Source organism: Mustela nigripes, chromosome 11, assembly GCF_022355385.1.
Source record: "Mustela nigripes isolate SB6536 chromosome 11, MUSNIG.SB6536, whole genome shotgun sequence".
In the NCBI taxonomy this organism is placed as follows: domain Eukaryota; kingdom Metazoa; phylum Chordata; class Mammalia; order Carnivora; family Mustelidae; genus Mustela; species Mustela nigripes.
Window position 1 is genome coordinate 17113719 of NC_081567.1, and position 13890 is coordinate 17127608.

The 13890-nt window shown below is 52.5% G+C and overlaps 1 protein-coding gene across 3 annotated transcripts in view; it reads left to right on the forward strand.

Moving 5' to 3' along the window:
* Nucleotides 1–2376: 2376 nt before the first annotated feature.
* Nucleotides 2377–13890, forward strand: part of XPO6 (exportin 6) — a 98486-nt gene continuing 86972 nt past the window's right edge. For 2 of the 3 annotated variants that reach the window (XM_059415065.1, XM_059415064.1), the window contains exon 1: nt 2377–2676. In XM_059415065.1, coding sequence (XP_059271048.1) covers nt 2674–2676 — 3 coding nt within the window. In that variant the 5' untranslated portion in view covers nt 2377–2673. The remainder of the gene's footprint in view (nt 2677–13890) is intronic. The other variant, XM_059415063.1, reaches the window with a different exon arrangement.

Below are 13890 nucleotides of genomic sequence, written 5' to 3' on the forward strand. Positions count from 1 at the left end.
TCTAATACATGCCGTTTCTTCTGCCTAGAAACGGATTCTCTAATACATGCTGTTTTCTACTGCCTAGAATAGTCTATGCCTCCTCTCTCTGCTTAGCAAACTACAAGGCCTCAGCTTAAATAAATGTCATTTCCTGACCTCCTCCCCATTCCTACCTTGGTGATTAACCTAGATCCCTTGGCCATTAATTCTCATGGTGGTTTGTATTTTTCTTTCACACCCTTATCACAATTATAACTGATGACTTATCATATAATACTTTTATAATAACGTGTGTATTTCATAAGAGCACATGTGTATGTTTTCTGGGCACTGAATCCTCAGAACCACGGATGTCCCTTAGTGGGTTGCCATAAATAGTTGATGAAGAAATAAATGAAAGCTGTTGCTCTTGCGGGGGGGGGGGGGTTCTCAGGAATTCCCCCAGCAGCTCTCCAAGGGCGGTCCCAGGACCTGCCAGTATTAGCATCATCTGTAACTTAGAAATGTAAATTTGGGGCGCCTGGGTGGCTCAGTGGGTTAGGCTGCTGCCTTCGGCTCAGGTCATGATCTCAGAGTCCTGGGATCGAGTCCCGCATCGGCTCTCTGCTCATCGGAGAGCCTGCTTCCCTCTCTGTCTCTCTGCCTGCCTCTCCATCTACTTGTGATTTCTCTCTGTCAAATAAATAAATAAAATCTTTAAAAAAAGAAAAAAAAAAAAAAAAGAAATGTAAATTAGGCCCCACCCAGACCTACTGAGTGAGAATCTTTGAAACCCAGGGGTGGGATGGGTGATCACTGCTTTGAAAACCACCGGGTTGGGGTGCCTGGGTGGCTCAGTGGGTTAAGCCTCTGCCTTCGGCCCAGGTCATGATCTCAGGGTCCTGGGATCGAGTCCCGCATCGGGCTCTCTGCTCGGCAGGGAGCCTGCTTCCTCCTCTCTCTCTCTGCCTGCCTCTCCACCTACTTGTGATCTCTGTCTGTCAAATAAATAAAATATTAAAAAAAAAGAAAGAAAGAAAGAAAGAAAGAAAACCACCGGGTCATCCAAATTTGTTCTAGTCCATGCGGTGGGAACACGCGAGGGCTCAACCTCTTATGGGTCGGTGTTCTTTACTGCCTCTGTTCCTTAAAATCAGCACTCTCACAAGTCAAGCGTGTTGGAGGATAGGAACAGGAACGCCTCACATTCTACCCCCTCAGCTCCTCTGCTGTTGCTGTTCTTTAGCTTTTATTTTATTTATTATTATTTTTTAAAGATTTTATGATCTCATTTTTATTTTTGTAAAGATTTTCTTTTTAAGTAATCTCCATACCCGACATGGGTCTCAAACTCATAACCCCAAGATCAAGGGATGCCTGCTCTACCAACTGAGCCAGCCAGGGGCCCCCCCTTTTTTTTTTTTTAAAGTAATCTCTACACCCATGGCAGGGCTCAAGCTCAGAGCCCTGAGATCAGCCCGGTCCACCGACTGAGCCGGCAGCCGCCTCTCTCGGCTCCTTCGGCTTTGATCGTGCTTCCCATTGCTGACTTTACAGTAATGTCCGTTGACATTCCCGTGCCTCCCCGGCATTTTCTAGCTCAGCGCGCTGCTACTTTGTTGCGTTCCCAACATTCACACGGTTAACTGGTTCACTTGCCCTCGCTGCTTCTGGCCTCCTCGCGCAGGGTCTACTGCACCAGTCCTAGCGCCTGGGCCACGGCAGGGCTCAAGCACGCGTGGACTGAAGGCCCGTCGGCCCCACGCGGGCGGAGGCTGGGGGCCACGGACTTCCGGGCCCCCGGAGCCCGGCGCGTGGAAGACGCTCCCTGAGACCGGCGGAATGAATGGGCTCGCGAAGCGAAAGGGAAACCGCCCCTTTACTAAGATGGCCGACCCGCGCCCTTTACCAACATGGCCGCCGGCCCGCGTGGACGGGCGGCGGGGCGGGGCCAGGCGGGCGGGGCGGGGCCGGGCGGGAGCCGTCAGGTGCGGCCCCGCCCCGCCCCCCGCCCCCCCCCCGCCCCGCTCGATTCCGGATTGGTCCGGTTCCAGCGCCGCAGCCCGGCGGCCGCGCCGTGGGGCCGCGCCGGGCGCTCGCCACTTCCGGCGCGCTGGGGCTGTTGGTCGGGGGCGGCCGCGCGGCGCGAGCGGGTGGCTCCGGGGCGGGCGCGCGCCGGGATGCTCCGGGGGGCGGCGGCGGCGGCCGTGCGGGCTGAGGCGGCGAGGACAGCGCGGGCCCGCGGGCCCCTTCCCTGAGCCGGCCGCCCGGGCCGCGCCGCCGGGGCCCCTTCGGCCTCCGCCCCTTCAGCCTCGGGGCCGGGCCCGCGGCCGCTTCTGGACGCGGAGGCCGGGAGCCCCTGCCTGGGCCCGGAGCCTCCCCTCGGGGGTCGGGCCCGGGCGGGGCGCCCCGCCCCCCCCCCCCCCAGCCGCTGCCCTCTGCCCGGCTTCCGAGCCCCGTTTCCTGCTTTTTGCCGTTTTCCTGGGGACGGGCGGGTGGTTCTGGATGAATTGTTCAGGGGGTCCCCGATGAGGCGGGCCGGGGGGCTGCGCTCGCTTTAGAGGGTCCCCGCGGGGCCCGGGTGGGGCGGCGGTTGTCTGGGCCTGGGCGGGGGACTTCCCGAGCCTGCGGGGACCATGACCTGACCTGTGCGCGCGGGACGTGTCCGCAGCTCGAGAGCCAGCTCACCTGAGCCGCCCTCCCCCGGCCAGCATGGTAAGTGGCCGCGGGCCTGGGCCTCGCGGGTGCGGGGTCTGAGCGGGCGGACGCGGGCCCCGGGACTGCTGACCGTCGCTGCTCGCCGCGGCGGGGAGAGGCGCGTGCCGGGCGCGGCGGGGACACACGCGTGCGGGCTCGGCCGCCCCGGCTCGGCGCTCCCCTCCCCCCAGCGCCGTGTCGGGCCTGGGAGCGACCTGGCGGCGCAGCGGGCACTGCCCCGGCCTCTGGGGGTTGCGTCCCTGCGCGCCGAGCCTGTTGGCCTGCGGCGCTGCCGCGCGTGGACGGCGGACGGTGTGCCTGGGCCCGGGCGAGTGAGTGACGCGGGTTCCGTCGCGCTCTCCTGACCCGGGGGAGACCGGGGCACCGGGCAGCTGGTTACCGAGCTCAAGGTCACTCTTCAGTGACGGGGGCACGGTGTGAACTCGGCCCTTTGCCTCCAGCGCCTCTGTCAGGGGTGCGATGGGGGCTTGGCCGTGGTGTCACAGCGAAGGAAACCGGTTGGGGATGCGCAGAGGTCGCCTGGCCGGGGGTGCGGAGCGGAGTCCGAGTGGGGCCGCTCACACGCGGCGGGCGGCTGCTTCCGCTTCACGCCCCGGCCTTCCCCCGGTCCTGCCCGGGAAGCTTCACTCTCGCAGGTCCCGCTCCGGACCCACCTCTTGGGAAGAGGCCGCTCTCCGCGCTTCTCAGACCCAGGGCCGCCCCCGGCGCTTGCTCCGACTTCTGTGCTCGCACCGGTCTAGGAGGCTTTGCCGTGGGATCCTGCGTCCCCAGCCCGACCGCCCCGCAGCCGTGGCTTCGGTGCCCTCCAAGGCGAAATTGTCCGACCCTTTATGTGCCCCAGCTCGGGTACACAGCACGCCCCAGGGGGAGCGCTGCAGTGCCCAGGCTGTGTTGGAGCACCCCGGGGAGGGGAGCGGTGCTAAGGCTGACCATTCAGTGCTGTGGGGACCTCGTAGAGAAAGGGACATGATGACATCTGTGATGCAGGTGCTCGGGCCAGTGCGACTTTTTAAAACATTCAAGGGGCCTGTGCGGTGTTGCGTTAGCTTCTGGGCATCGAAAGAAGACCTCGGTCGTGGCCCTTGTCCTCACGCGGCCTCCAACCAGCGGGTAAAAGGCACCGTGAATGCTGAGCAGCCCCGGGTAGCAGGTGCGGTGTGTAGTGCAGCGGCCGATGGGCCAAGCTCTCGGAGGCCCGGCTTTCTCATCTGTAAAATGTGGTGGTAGGAGTCCCTTAATGAACAATCCGGAGGCAGGAGATAGAACACGGCGTGAGGATGAAGGTAGTACTCCGCATTGCTTCCTTCATTTAGTCTTACGTTAATTTCCTGGTTCTTCTTTTTAAGTTGTAAAATACATAGAACATAAAAAGTACCATTTTAGCCATTTTTAGGTGTTACATACAGTTCAGTAGCATTAAGTACAGCTGACCCTTGAACAACGTGGGGGTCTTGGGCTCTGCCCCCCCCCCCATGTGGAAAGTCATCTATAATTTTTTTTTTAAACATTTTATTTATTTATTTGACAGAGAGAGATCACAAGGAGGCAGAGGCAGGCAGAGGGGGAGGAAGAAGGTCTCCACAGAGCAGAGAGCCGGATGCGGGGCTCGATCCCAGGACCCTGGGATCATGACCTGAGCCGAAGGCAGAGGCTTTAACCCACTGAGCCACCCAGGCTCCTCATTCATCTATAATTTTGACTCCCCCAAAACTTTACCGTTAGTCTCCTGTTGCCTTACTGATAACGTTACCTGTCGATTAATATTTGTTTTGAATGTTGTATGTATTCTATACTGTATTCTTAGCAAAGTAAGCGAGAGAAAATAATACCACTAAGAAAGTCATAAGAGAAAGTGCATTTACAGTGCTGTGCTGTTTTATTGGGGGAAAAAAACCCCTCCGTGTGTAAGTGGCCCGTGTAGTTCAAAGCCATGTTGTTCCAGAGTCACGTTGTACTTTTACATTGTGGTGAAGGTACATCCCCCCCATCCCCAGAACTTTTTTCATCTTAAAACTGAAACTGTACCCATGGAGCAATAACTTCATTCCCTTCTTCCTCATCCCCTACGGCCACGCTCTGTTTTCGGTCTCTGGGAATTTGACGACTCTCGGTATCTCCCAGAAGCGGAATCATGCAGTATTGGGTCTTTTGTGACTGGCTTCACTCAGCATGATGTCCAGGAGGTTCGCCCATGTTGTAGCATGTGTCAGATTTCCTTCATTTTAAACACTAAATAATGTTCTGTTGTGAGTGATGCTGCCTAGAACAGGGGTGTCGAAATCTCTCCTTGAATTTTAAGTTGCCACCGGACCCCAGGCTCTAGGAAATGTCTGATGAACGGGCAGACAAGCTCCTCCCCTCAGGGAGCTTGCCAGGAATGGAGGTTTAGGACCCCCGTTGGCAGAATCTTACCAGCTCTTGACTAAGCTAGCCCAGCATCCTTGCGTTCAGAATTCATTTTAATTGGCAATCAGAACATTATGAAAATGGCCACTTCTGAGCAATTGTTGTAAAGTAGTTGACTCCATGATTACAATGTACATTTTTTTCTGGGACTAAGTTTCCAGTCAAGCGTTTTGTAAGCTCGACCTCACATACTTAAGCAGGCAAGGGGTGGCCACAGTGACTGTGACCAGATTAGGACCTTCTCATCAGATCCTTTCTTCATCACTCACATTGGGGGTTCACATCCTGTAGGTATCCAAGGGTCAGGGGTGTGGGTGGGGCAGGCCTCGTCACCAGAATGCGAGGAAATCGTTGCCTGGTGTGTGTCTACAGGAGGAGATTTTCCCCCTGGGATCACATCCTTTGCTTTATTCCAGGAACTTTTTTGCCTTTTTATTTCTTACTTAACATTTTTACTTTTAGGAGTAATAGTTGACACATGTTTGAGCCTCTCCCCCCGCTTTTTTTTTTTTTTTTTTTTTGAGATTTTAATTTATTTACTTGACAGATCACAAGTAGGCAGAGAGAGAGAGAGAGAGGACGAAGCAGGCTCCCCACTAAGCAGAGAGCCTGATGCGGGACTCGATCCCAGGACTCTGGGATCATGACCTGAGCCGAAGGCAGAGGCTTTAACCCACTGAGCCAACAAGGTGCCCCAACCCAACCCCCGCCTTTTTTTTTTTTTTTAATAAGAGATTTTATTCATTTATTTGAGAGACGATCGTGTAAGAGCGCCTGTACAAGCCAGGGTGGAGGGGTGGAGGGAGAGGGAGAAGCAGACTCCCCACTGAGCAGGGAGCCCGGTGCAGGGCTCGATCCCAGGACCCCCGAGAACCTGACCTGAGCCGAAGGCAGACGCTTAACCAACTGAGCCAGCCAGGAGTCCCTGTTTGAGTCTTTTTCATGTCTTTGTAAAACTTCAATCCTGATGAGATGAACATGGTATAATGCGATAACACCATTTATTACGGATCTGCTGTGAGCTAGCGATCGTTTTTCTTGTGTCAGTCAGTCTGGTCTGGTTAACAAGACCACCCTGCTAGGTTACATTCTTGCCAGCTTTTTTTTTTTTTTTTTTAAAAGATTTTATTTATTTATTCCTTAGAGAGAGATCACAAGTGGGCAGAGAGGCAGGCAGAGAGAGAGGAGGAAACAGGCTCCCCACTGAGCAGAGAGCCCGATGCGGGACTCGATCCCAGGACCCTGGGACTGCGACCTGAGCTGAAGGCGGAGGCTTTAACCCACTGAGCCACCCAGGCGCCCACATTCTTGCCAGTTTTACCAGAGGGGCTGAGGACAGAGGAGTTGTAGGATTCCTGGGTGGAGCCGGCATCTGGACCAAGGCACTTTACTGCAAGGCCTGTGCTTTTTGGCAGGACAGATCTTCCTCCATTTACAGTGGGGTTATGTCCCGATAAACCCCTTGTAAGCTGAAAATACTGTCAGTCAAAAATGCATTTACTACACCTGACTTGCCTCCCTTCGATGTGTTTAGAACGGGTAAGCGTACAAGGGGTGGCTTGTTGGGCAGAACCATCTAACACAGCCCGTTTTATATCAGAGTGTTGAATATCTCATGTCACTTACTGAATATTGCACTGAAGGCGAGGGACAGAATGGTTGTGGCTGTGTCGGTTGTTGACCCTGGTGATGGTGGGCTGACTGTGAGCCGTAGCCGGCTGCCACTGCCCAGCATCTCGAGAGAATTTTGTACGGCATGTCGCCGGCCCAGGGATAGATCCAAAGTCGAAATTCCAAGTATGGTTTCTACTGATTGTGAATTGCATTTGCAGCCTCCTAAAGTTGAACCATTTGTAAGTTGGGGCCTGTCCATCCGCACATGCGCGGGTCTCACATGGAAGATCATGGAAGATCATTGGAACGCCACCCGGATATATTTTGTTTGGTTCTGAGGTAGATGGTGATGGGGGCTGGTTAAGTGTCTGACTTAGGCTAGAGTCCTGGTCTTGGGGTCCTGGGGCTGAGCACTGGGTCTGGCTCCCTCCTCAGTGGGGAGTCTGCTTGTCCCTTTCCCTCTGCTCCTCCAGCTGCTCGCTCTCTCTCAACTAAATAAATAAAAATGTAAGAACAAAAAAAATGTGTAGTGTAGTCCAGAATTACTCTAACAACTGTACCGTAAGTACATTTGATTAAATCATTGGCTTTTGTTGAATTCCCATGAGTTCCTAAGTGATGTAATATCTCAGAGGTTCCCACTACTTCTCTGAAAAGTTGTTACCTAATACCGAGTGAGCTGTTGGTTATTGTGGAAATGGTGTGCAAAACCGAGCTCTTGCTTAAATTAGTGGTTCTCTAGTTGCTTAGGAAATTGTTTTGGTTACAAAGACTTAAGTTTGAATGTCCCCTTCCGTGGCATTCCCATAACAAGTGGTGAGTGGTCACTATAACGGAGGCAAAATCAGACCTTAGATTCGGCCACTCAGGAGCTGTGTCACACTTGGTCATCAGTGTTGTTCCATGGTCCCCCCCGTGCGCGGGAGGTATGAAGAAGCCGTGGGGGTGTGAGGAGATGCTAGGGAAAGGGTCCGCGGTCCTCAGAGGGTCTGTAGGCAGTCGCATAATTAGAGCTAGTTTGGGAGGCAGGTTCGGTGATCAAGAAATGACTTGAACAGCTTTTGAGAAAATTAGACATGACCTGGTTCAAAGGACGAAATTACTTTACTGGTAAAGTTAAAGAAAACACAGACTGTAATGTACAGAGCTTTTTAATGCCTCAGTTTATTCATTCGTGAAATGACTGATTGATTTCCGACGTCAAGCTTATAATCTTAGGTACTCTGGGTACAATATAATAACACAATAGTTAATAGTTATAGCGTTTAGAGGATGCCCTGTATTTTACACATGTTAACTCCGTGACTCTTCCAGCAATGCCAGGAGATAGATGCTATTTTTATTTCTCATTAAATGGATGAGAATATCCAGGGCCCTTCCACACTGCAGCTGAGTGATGAAGTGGGGCTTCAAACCCAGGCAGTCTGGCTCAAGAGTCAGAGCACAGTGAGAGCTTTTTTGTTACTTTCTGACCCCACGGGGGTTAGTGGCGCCTGGCCTCCAGGAGCCGTTCCCGCGGGGCGCATGGGGCTGTATTGCAGCCATTGCAAGAGGCCGTGGTGATGTGAGAGGGCAGGAATGCGTGCGAACAAAGGCAGCCCCGCCGAGGGGGACTCCGGAGCAGAGGTGCCAGGGGAGCTCTCCCAGGAGGCACGTCGGAGTCTTGAAGGGTTAGGAAAAGTTTGCAGGTAGTTGTACAGATCTGGTATGAGCCAGTAAGATGACAAAATCGCCGGTGTCAAGGGAAAGTGTAGGAGTTAACGTTGGTTGAGTGCTGAGGACTTTCTCGGGCTGGGTACTTGCAGGACACAAACATGGCAGGTCTTCTCATGGTAAATACCTTTCTTTACTGCTTCTAGCCAGGTCCGCTGTTGCCCCATGTCTTTGTTCCCCTTTGCGGGAGAACTCCAGGGGAGAGCGCTCCCTGACCGCTGGCCTTCCATTCTCTCTAGCTCGCAGTCAGGGTCCCTCCCTGTGCGAGCGCTACAGCAGTGGTTGGTTCTCACGTCCTCCCCGGAGCTTCTGACCCCTCCTTCACAGCCCGCTTTACTTCTTTTTGTAGCATTGACCTTCTTTCTTATTTCCTTACTTCCAGGAAGCTTGATGCTCAACGTGGGGCTTGAACCCATGACCTCGAGATCTAGAATTGGCGTGCTCTACTGAATGAGCCAGCCAGGCGCCCTGTGTAGCATTTACCATTTTATTTATTTTAAAAAATACTTTATTTATTTGACAGAGACAAATAGTGAGAGAGGGAACACAAGCAGGGAACGTGGGAGAGAGAGAAGCAGTCTTTCCACAGAGCAGAGAGCCCAGTGCAGAGCTCAGTCCCAGGACCCTGGGGTCATGACCTGAGCTGAAGGCAGACACTTAACTGAGCCACCCAGGCGCCCCATCTATTTTTATTTTTTAAAATTTATTATTAAGTTATTTTATTTTATTTTTACAAAATATTTTATTTATTCATTTTAGAAAGCACAGGCAGAGGGAGACGCAGACTCCCCGCTGAGCTGCGAGCCCGATGTGGGGCTCCATCCCAGGGATCATGATGAGCCCTCCAGGCCCCCTCACAACAGACTCTGACTGGGCCAGACTAGGCCATTTGGTTAGAAAGAATTTCTCAAAACGCAATACCCCAGAACCAACTATGGAACTTTAAAGACCCAGTCACCAATTAGTTACTGCAATTGGGGCCCTCCAGCCCAGTTTTCACGTGATTTGTCCGGGCTGGCAGTGTCGCCGGGGCTGCCTGCATGTCCCTGGACCAAGGCTACGTGGTGTTCTGCAGGCCTCCGCCGCTCTTGGAAGAGACAGCTCCACCCTGCAGGACTTCTTTTCGCGCACCCAGTGATCGCATCTTCAGCCTGCGCGCTGCCTTTCAGAACTGGGTGCCGGCCCCGCAGGCCCGCAGGCTCCCGCCCCCTCCTAAAATTCATTATTATTTTTTAAAGATTCTATTTATTTATTTATTTGACAGCGCGAGAGGGAACACAAGCAGGGGGAGTGAGAGGGAGACGTAGGCCTCCCGCCGAGCAGGGAGTCCGATGTGGGGCTTGACCCCAGGACCCTGGGTTCATGGCTTGAGCCACAGGCAGCTGCCTAACAACTGAGCCACTCAGGTGCCCTGCATTTACCATTTTTAAACATTTTATATACATAACGTTATTTATGAGGTCTTTTTTTGTTACCTCCTCCTGCTAAATATGGACTCGCTAGAGCTTGGGGTCTTCACTCTGTTCACTGACGTGTCCCAAGAGCCTGGAACGGTTTCTGGCGTGGGTGACAGTTTCGTTGGGGTGGGAGTGCCAGGAGGTCTTGGGTGCTTCCGGGGCCGTTAGAGCATGGGAGTCCGAGAGGTTCCCTGTGATGAGAGCTTGCAGAGAAAGGGTATTTCAGAAGAGGAGGCTGTAACTAACGGTGTAGTGTTCAAGCCATTGGATAGACTGGTTTGGCTCTGGTGCTTTTTGTCAAGTAGTAGTTGCCGAGAAGGCCGTGGAGGCGGTTTATGGCTAGATCAGGGAGGGCTTTCCATACTACTCTCAGGAGTTTGGCTTTGTGTTTCCCGTGAAGGAGAAGGAATCCATCTTCCGTGCAGGGTTAGATCAGTGTGGGAAACGGATATGATACCTTGCATGTCTGGATGTGACAAAGGTCGGTTCTTGGGTATGGAATCGGGGTGAGGAGGACTTGAACAGTAAGAGTTTTTACTGCTTGAAAACCTGATTCTAGAATCCGGGGATAAAGGAAAGGGAAAGGGTCAAGCTCGGTTTGGCGGCCTCTGACCTGGTGACAGGGACAGTTGGGTTTCCTTAACGGGTGATTTGGATTTGGTGGGAATGGAGATGACAGGTACAGAGCCGACAGGAAGGTGACAGGAGACTTTGCTCTGTGGGGGGTGGGCAGCTCCTGCTGGGTTCAGATGCAGGGGGTTGGCGTGGGGCAGGACAAGGGTCTCGATGCTGTTACGAAAGTGGCTTGTCGGTGCGTGTCCCCGTCAAGGAAGATGTGACAGTACAGGCTGCGGTGAGGAGGGAGGGGCTCCTGAGCTGGGGGCCGCTGCTCTCGGCCGGCACGTTTTACGCCCGTTGTGTACTGACCTCATGTCTTCACTTTCCGGATCGCCTCTAACTTCTGTGTGCTGAGCCAGTGTAAAGGGCCTCTTTTCAGTCCTGGCGCTGACTTGTCCTTTGGGCCCGTGGCGACCACTGGACTTTTTCTTGGCTCCCATGACATGACTGCCTTGGCTCAGTCTCCCTTGGTCTTTCTCATGGCTTCGGTTAGGACCTGTGTGTCCCAGAGAACGCGGCCTCACTCTCCTGCCGTTGGTATCGTCCTGTGTCCCGGAGACCTCAGGTCAAACACGTCTAAAACCAAATCCATCATCTTTGCCTCAGGTTAGTGACCCCCTCCCGCCCCGTGCCCTGGTTCTGTTCATGACTTGATTCACAGACACTCAAGTGGTAAACCTGAGTCATCTTTAACTTCCTCTTCACTTTTAGTCCCTTCGTGTACACCTGTGGGTGCTCTTCTGACTTGTGTTCTGACCCAGCCTTTCTCTCCATTCTGTCCACTTTGGTCAGGCCACGTCTCTTGCTTTTGCACTCGTAGTGTCTTGACAGCTTCCAGGTTCTCCCCTAGCAGTTCATCGTGTGCGTTCCTACCCGAGCCACCTTGTGGAGCTCAGCTGGGAGCGTGCACTTTGACCTCAGATGATTCAGAGCAGAGGGCCCCCTTTGTTAGAGACCAAGTTTGTTTGTTTTATTGTTGTTTTGAGAGAGAAGTGGAGGAGAGGGAGGGAGGGGCGGAGGGAGGAGGAGAGAGAGAATCCTCAGCCCAGCGGGAAGATGGGCTTTGTGTCCTGGCCTGAGCTGAAGTCCGGAGTTGGATGCTTAACCTACTGAGCTGCCCAGACTCCCCGAAGACCAAGTTGTTATTACTGCACAATGATGGAGAGCACTTGGGCCTTGGATTTTTCAGTTTTACTTTTCGTCCTCTCAGTACGGATTGAAGATGATCCATTAAAAGCTTAAGGTGATTGATTTGGAATGTCGTTAGCCATAACAAGCCACCTGTCATCCCCAGAACACTGGGCACACTTCGCACTTCCCTTTGCTCAGGCTCTTCCGCCTGCTCTGCTCTACTTTCCGGTTTTGCAGGTGAGACCTTCCTACCGTTTCAAGGTCACCCTAAATACCGTCTCTTTGAGGCCTTCCAGCTAGTAGTTTAACAGTTACCATCTTTTATTATGCTTAGGTTTTTTCTTTTGGCTTTTATTATTTTGATATATTTGTTATTGCTGTATAGAAATGGTAAGACTACCTTCTTCTAGTAAGTGTCAAACAGTTCAGAAGCTGGAAGAGCTCAGTATGAGAAAGACTCCAAATCCTCTGGTCTCCGTTCGGTCCCACTCCAAGCCTGTGGGTCGGAGGATTAGTTCCTTGTCTTTAGGAGTCCCTATCAGGCTGAGTCTTAGGCCTCTGCATTTCCAGTGCCTCTTAAGCATTCTGCACATAGTGAGGCAGTCAAAAGAGGGAGGGTTGAAAAAAAAAATATCCGGGAAGGTCAAGGTGGGCCTTAGACCTTAGTCAATGACAATGGCAGTATTTGGAGAGTGCGAATATAGTAAGCACTGTCTTACTATCAGAGCCTTATCAGAGCCAGCAAGCTCTGATAAGGGCATTTTTCTTCTGCGCAAGTAGACGGGATGGGGACAGGCAGGGGGAGTGAGGGTGGTGGTGGTGGTGGTGGTTTATGGGGCTGGGGCGCTGGACAGGCGGTCAGGGGAAGTTGCTACCAGAAATGCCGTGTCGATGTGTACTTAGGGGGAGGCTCCAGACAGGAATTGCGCTGGGAGAAGTACTGGGGCACAGTGGGGGTGGGGTGTGGCGAGGGAAGGGGTGGTGGAGACTGAGGAAACTCCCAGTGTAGAGAGAAGTAGGGAGGAGCAGGAGGCTGATGGGAGAGGAAGGAGGCTGGGGTCAGAGAGGGAGCAGGAGGTCTGCGCGTTTCATTAGGACACTCGTTCTCGTTGAGGGGCCCTCGTGTGCGCTGCGCACGGTACCTCGTTCAGTTTAACGGCGGCCCGGCCAGGGAGGTCCTATCTGCTCCCGTCGTACGTTTGGGAAGATGAGGACACTGAGGGTCAGGGAGGGCAAGGTAAGTAACTTGACCAAAATTGCACAGCAGGTTGGTAGAGATGGGGTTCAGACTCACGGTTCTGACTACACAGCCCATGTTTTTTCCGTATGAGTAGGCTTCTCCCTAAGCCAGTGCACATTTATACAGGCATATTCACTTGAACTGTAGCCTAACTGGGTGTACTGTCCCAGGAAAAATAGTACATCTAGTCCTCTAACCGTAAAACTTGTAAAACCGACTTCCTAACGGAAAGGGCAGGATGGTAGAAGTTTGCTGATAGCAGCAAAGCTAGGTATCTGCATATCCTCTAATGCGATAGGAATGGAATGATGGTTGCGGGCACGGTGGTAGCCGGACCCCATGACAGGACGTCAGCAGTGAGGAGGGTGGCTTGACTTTCCGCAGAGGAGTTCAGCGAAGCCCATTAGGTCTAGCAGGTGCAGTGGCTCAGGTACCTCACAGAGCCTGTGGCTGTTTTATACAGACGTCATCATGAAAAAGATCTCTGGTCTCAGACTCCCTGGGAAGGTAAAGGTATTTTATGAGCTGAATGCAGCTGAGGGGAAAAAAATCATTGGTTTCTAAATTGGCTTGTAAGCAGACCTGGGAAGAGGTCTTTATTTATTTACAAAAGAGTAATAACTGGATAATTTTTACAAAAATGACATGTGCTTATTAAAAACAAAGTAGTATTAAAAGGTGCCAAGAATGTTGGCAGAAAAAGAAGTTACCCCAAATCCTACCAGCCTGAACTACGGTTAACCTTACATAAATATCCATGTGTTTTTGTATGTATGTATCTATCTGGATAAATGAGAAGGAGTCCTAAAATGCGTACTTTCATTTAATCTGGGATCATGTTCATTTTTAAGTGAAGGAAAAATCAATGAAGTTACCCCAAATCCTACCAGCCTGAACTACGGTTAACCTTACATAAATATCCATGTGTTTTTGTATGTATGTATCTATCTGGATAAATGAGAAGGAGTCCTAAAATGCGTACTTTCATTTAATCTGGGATCATGTTCATTTTTAAGTGAAGGAAAAATCAAT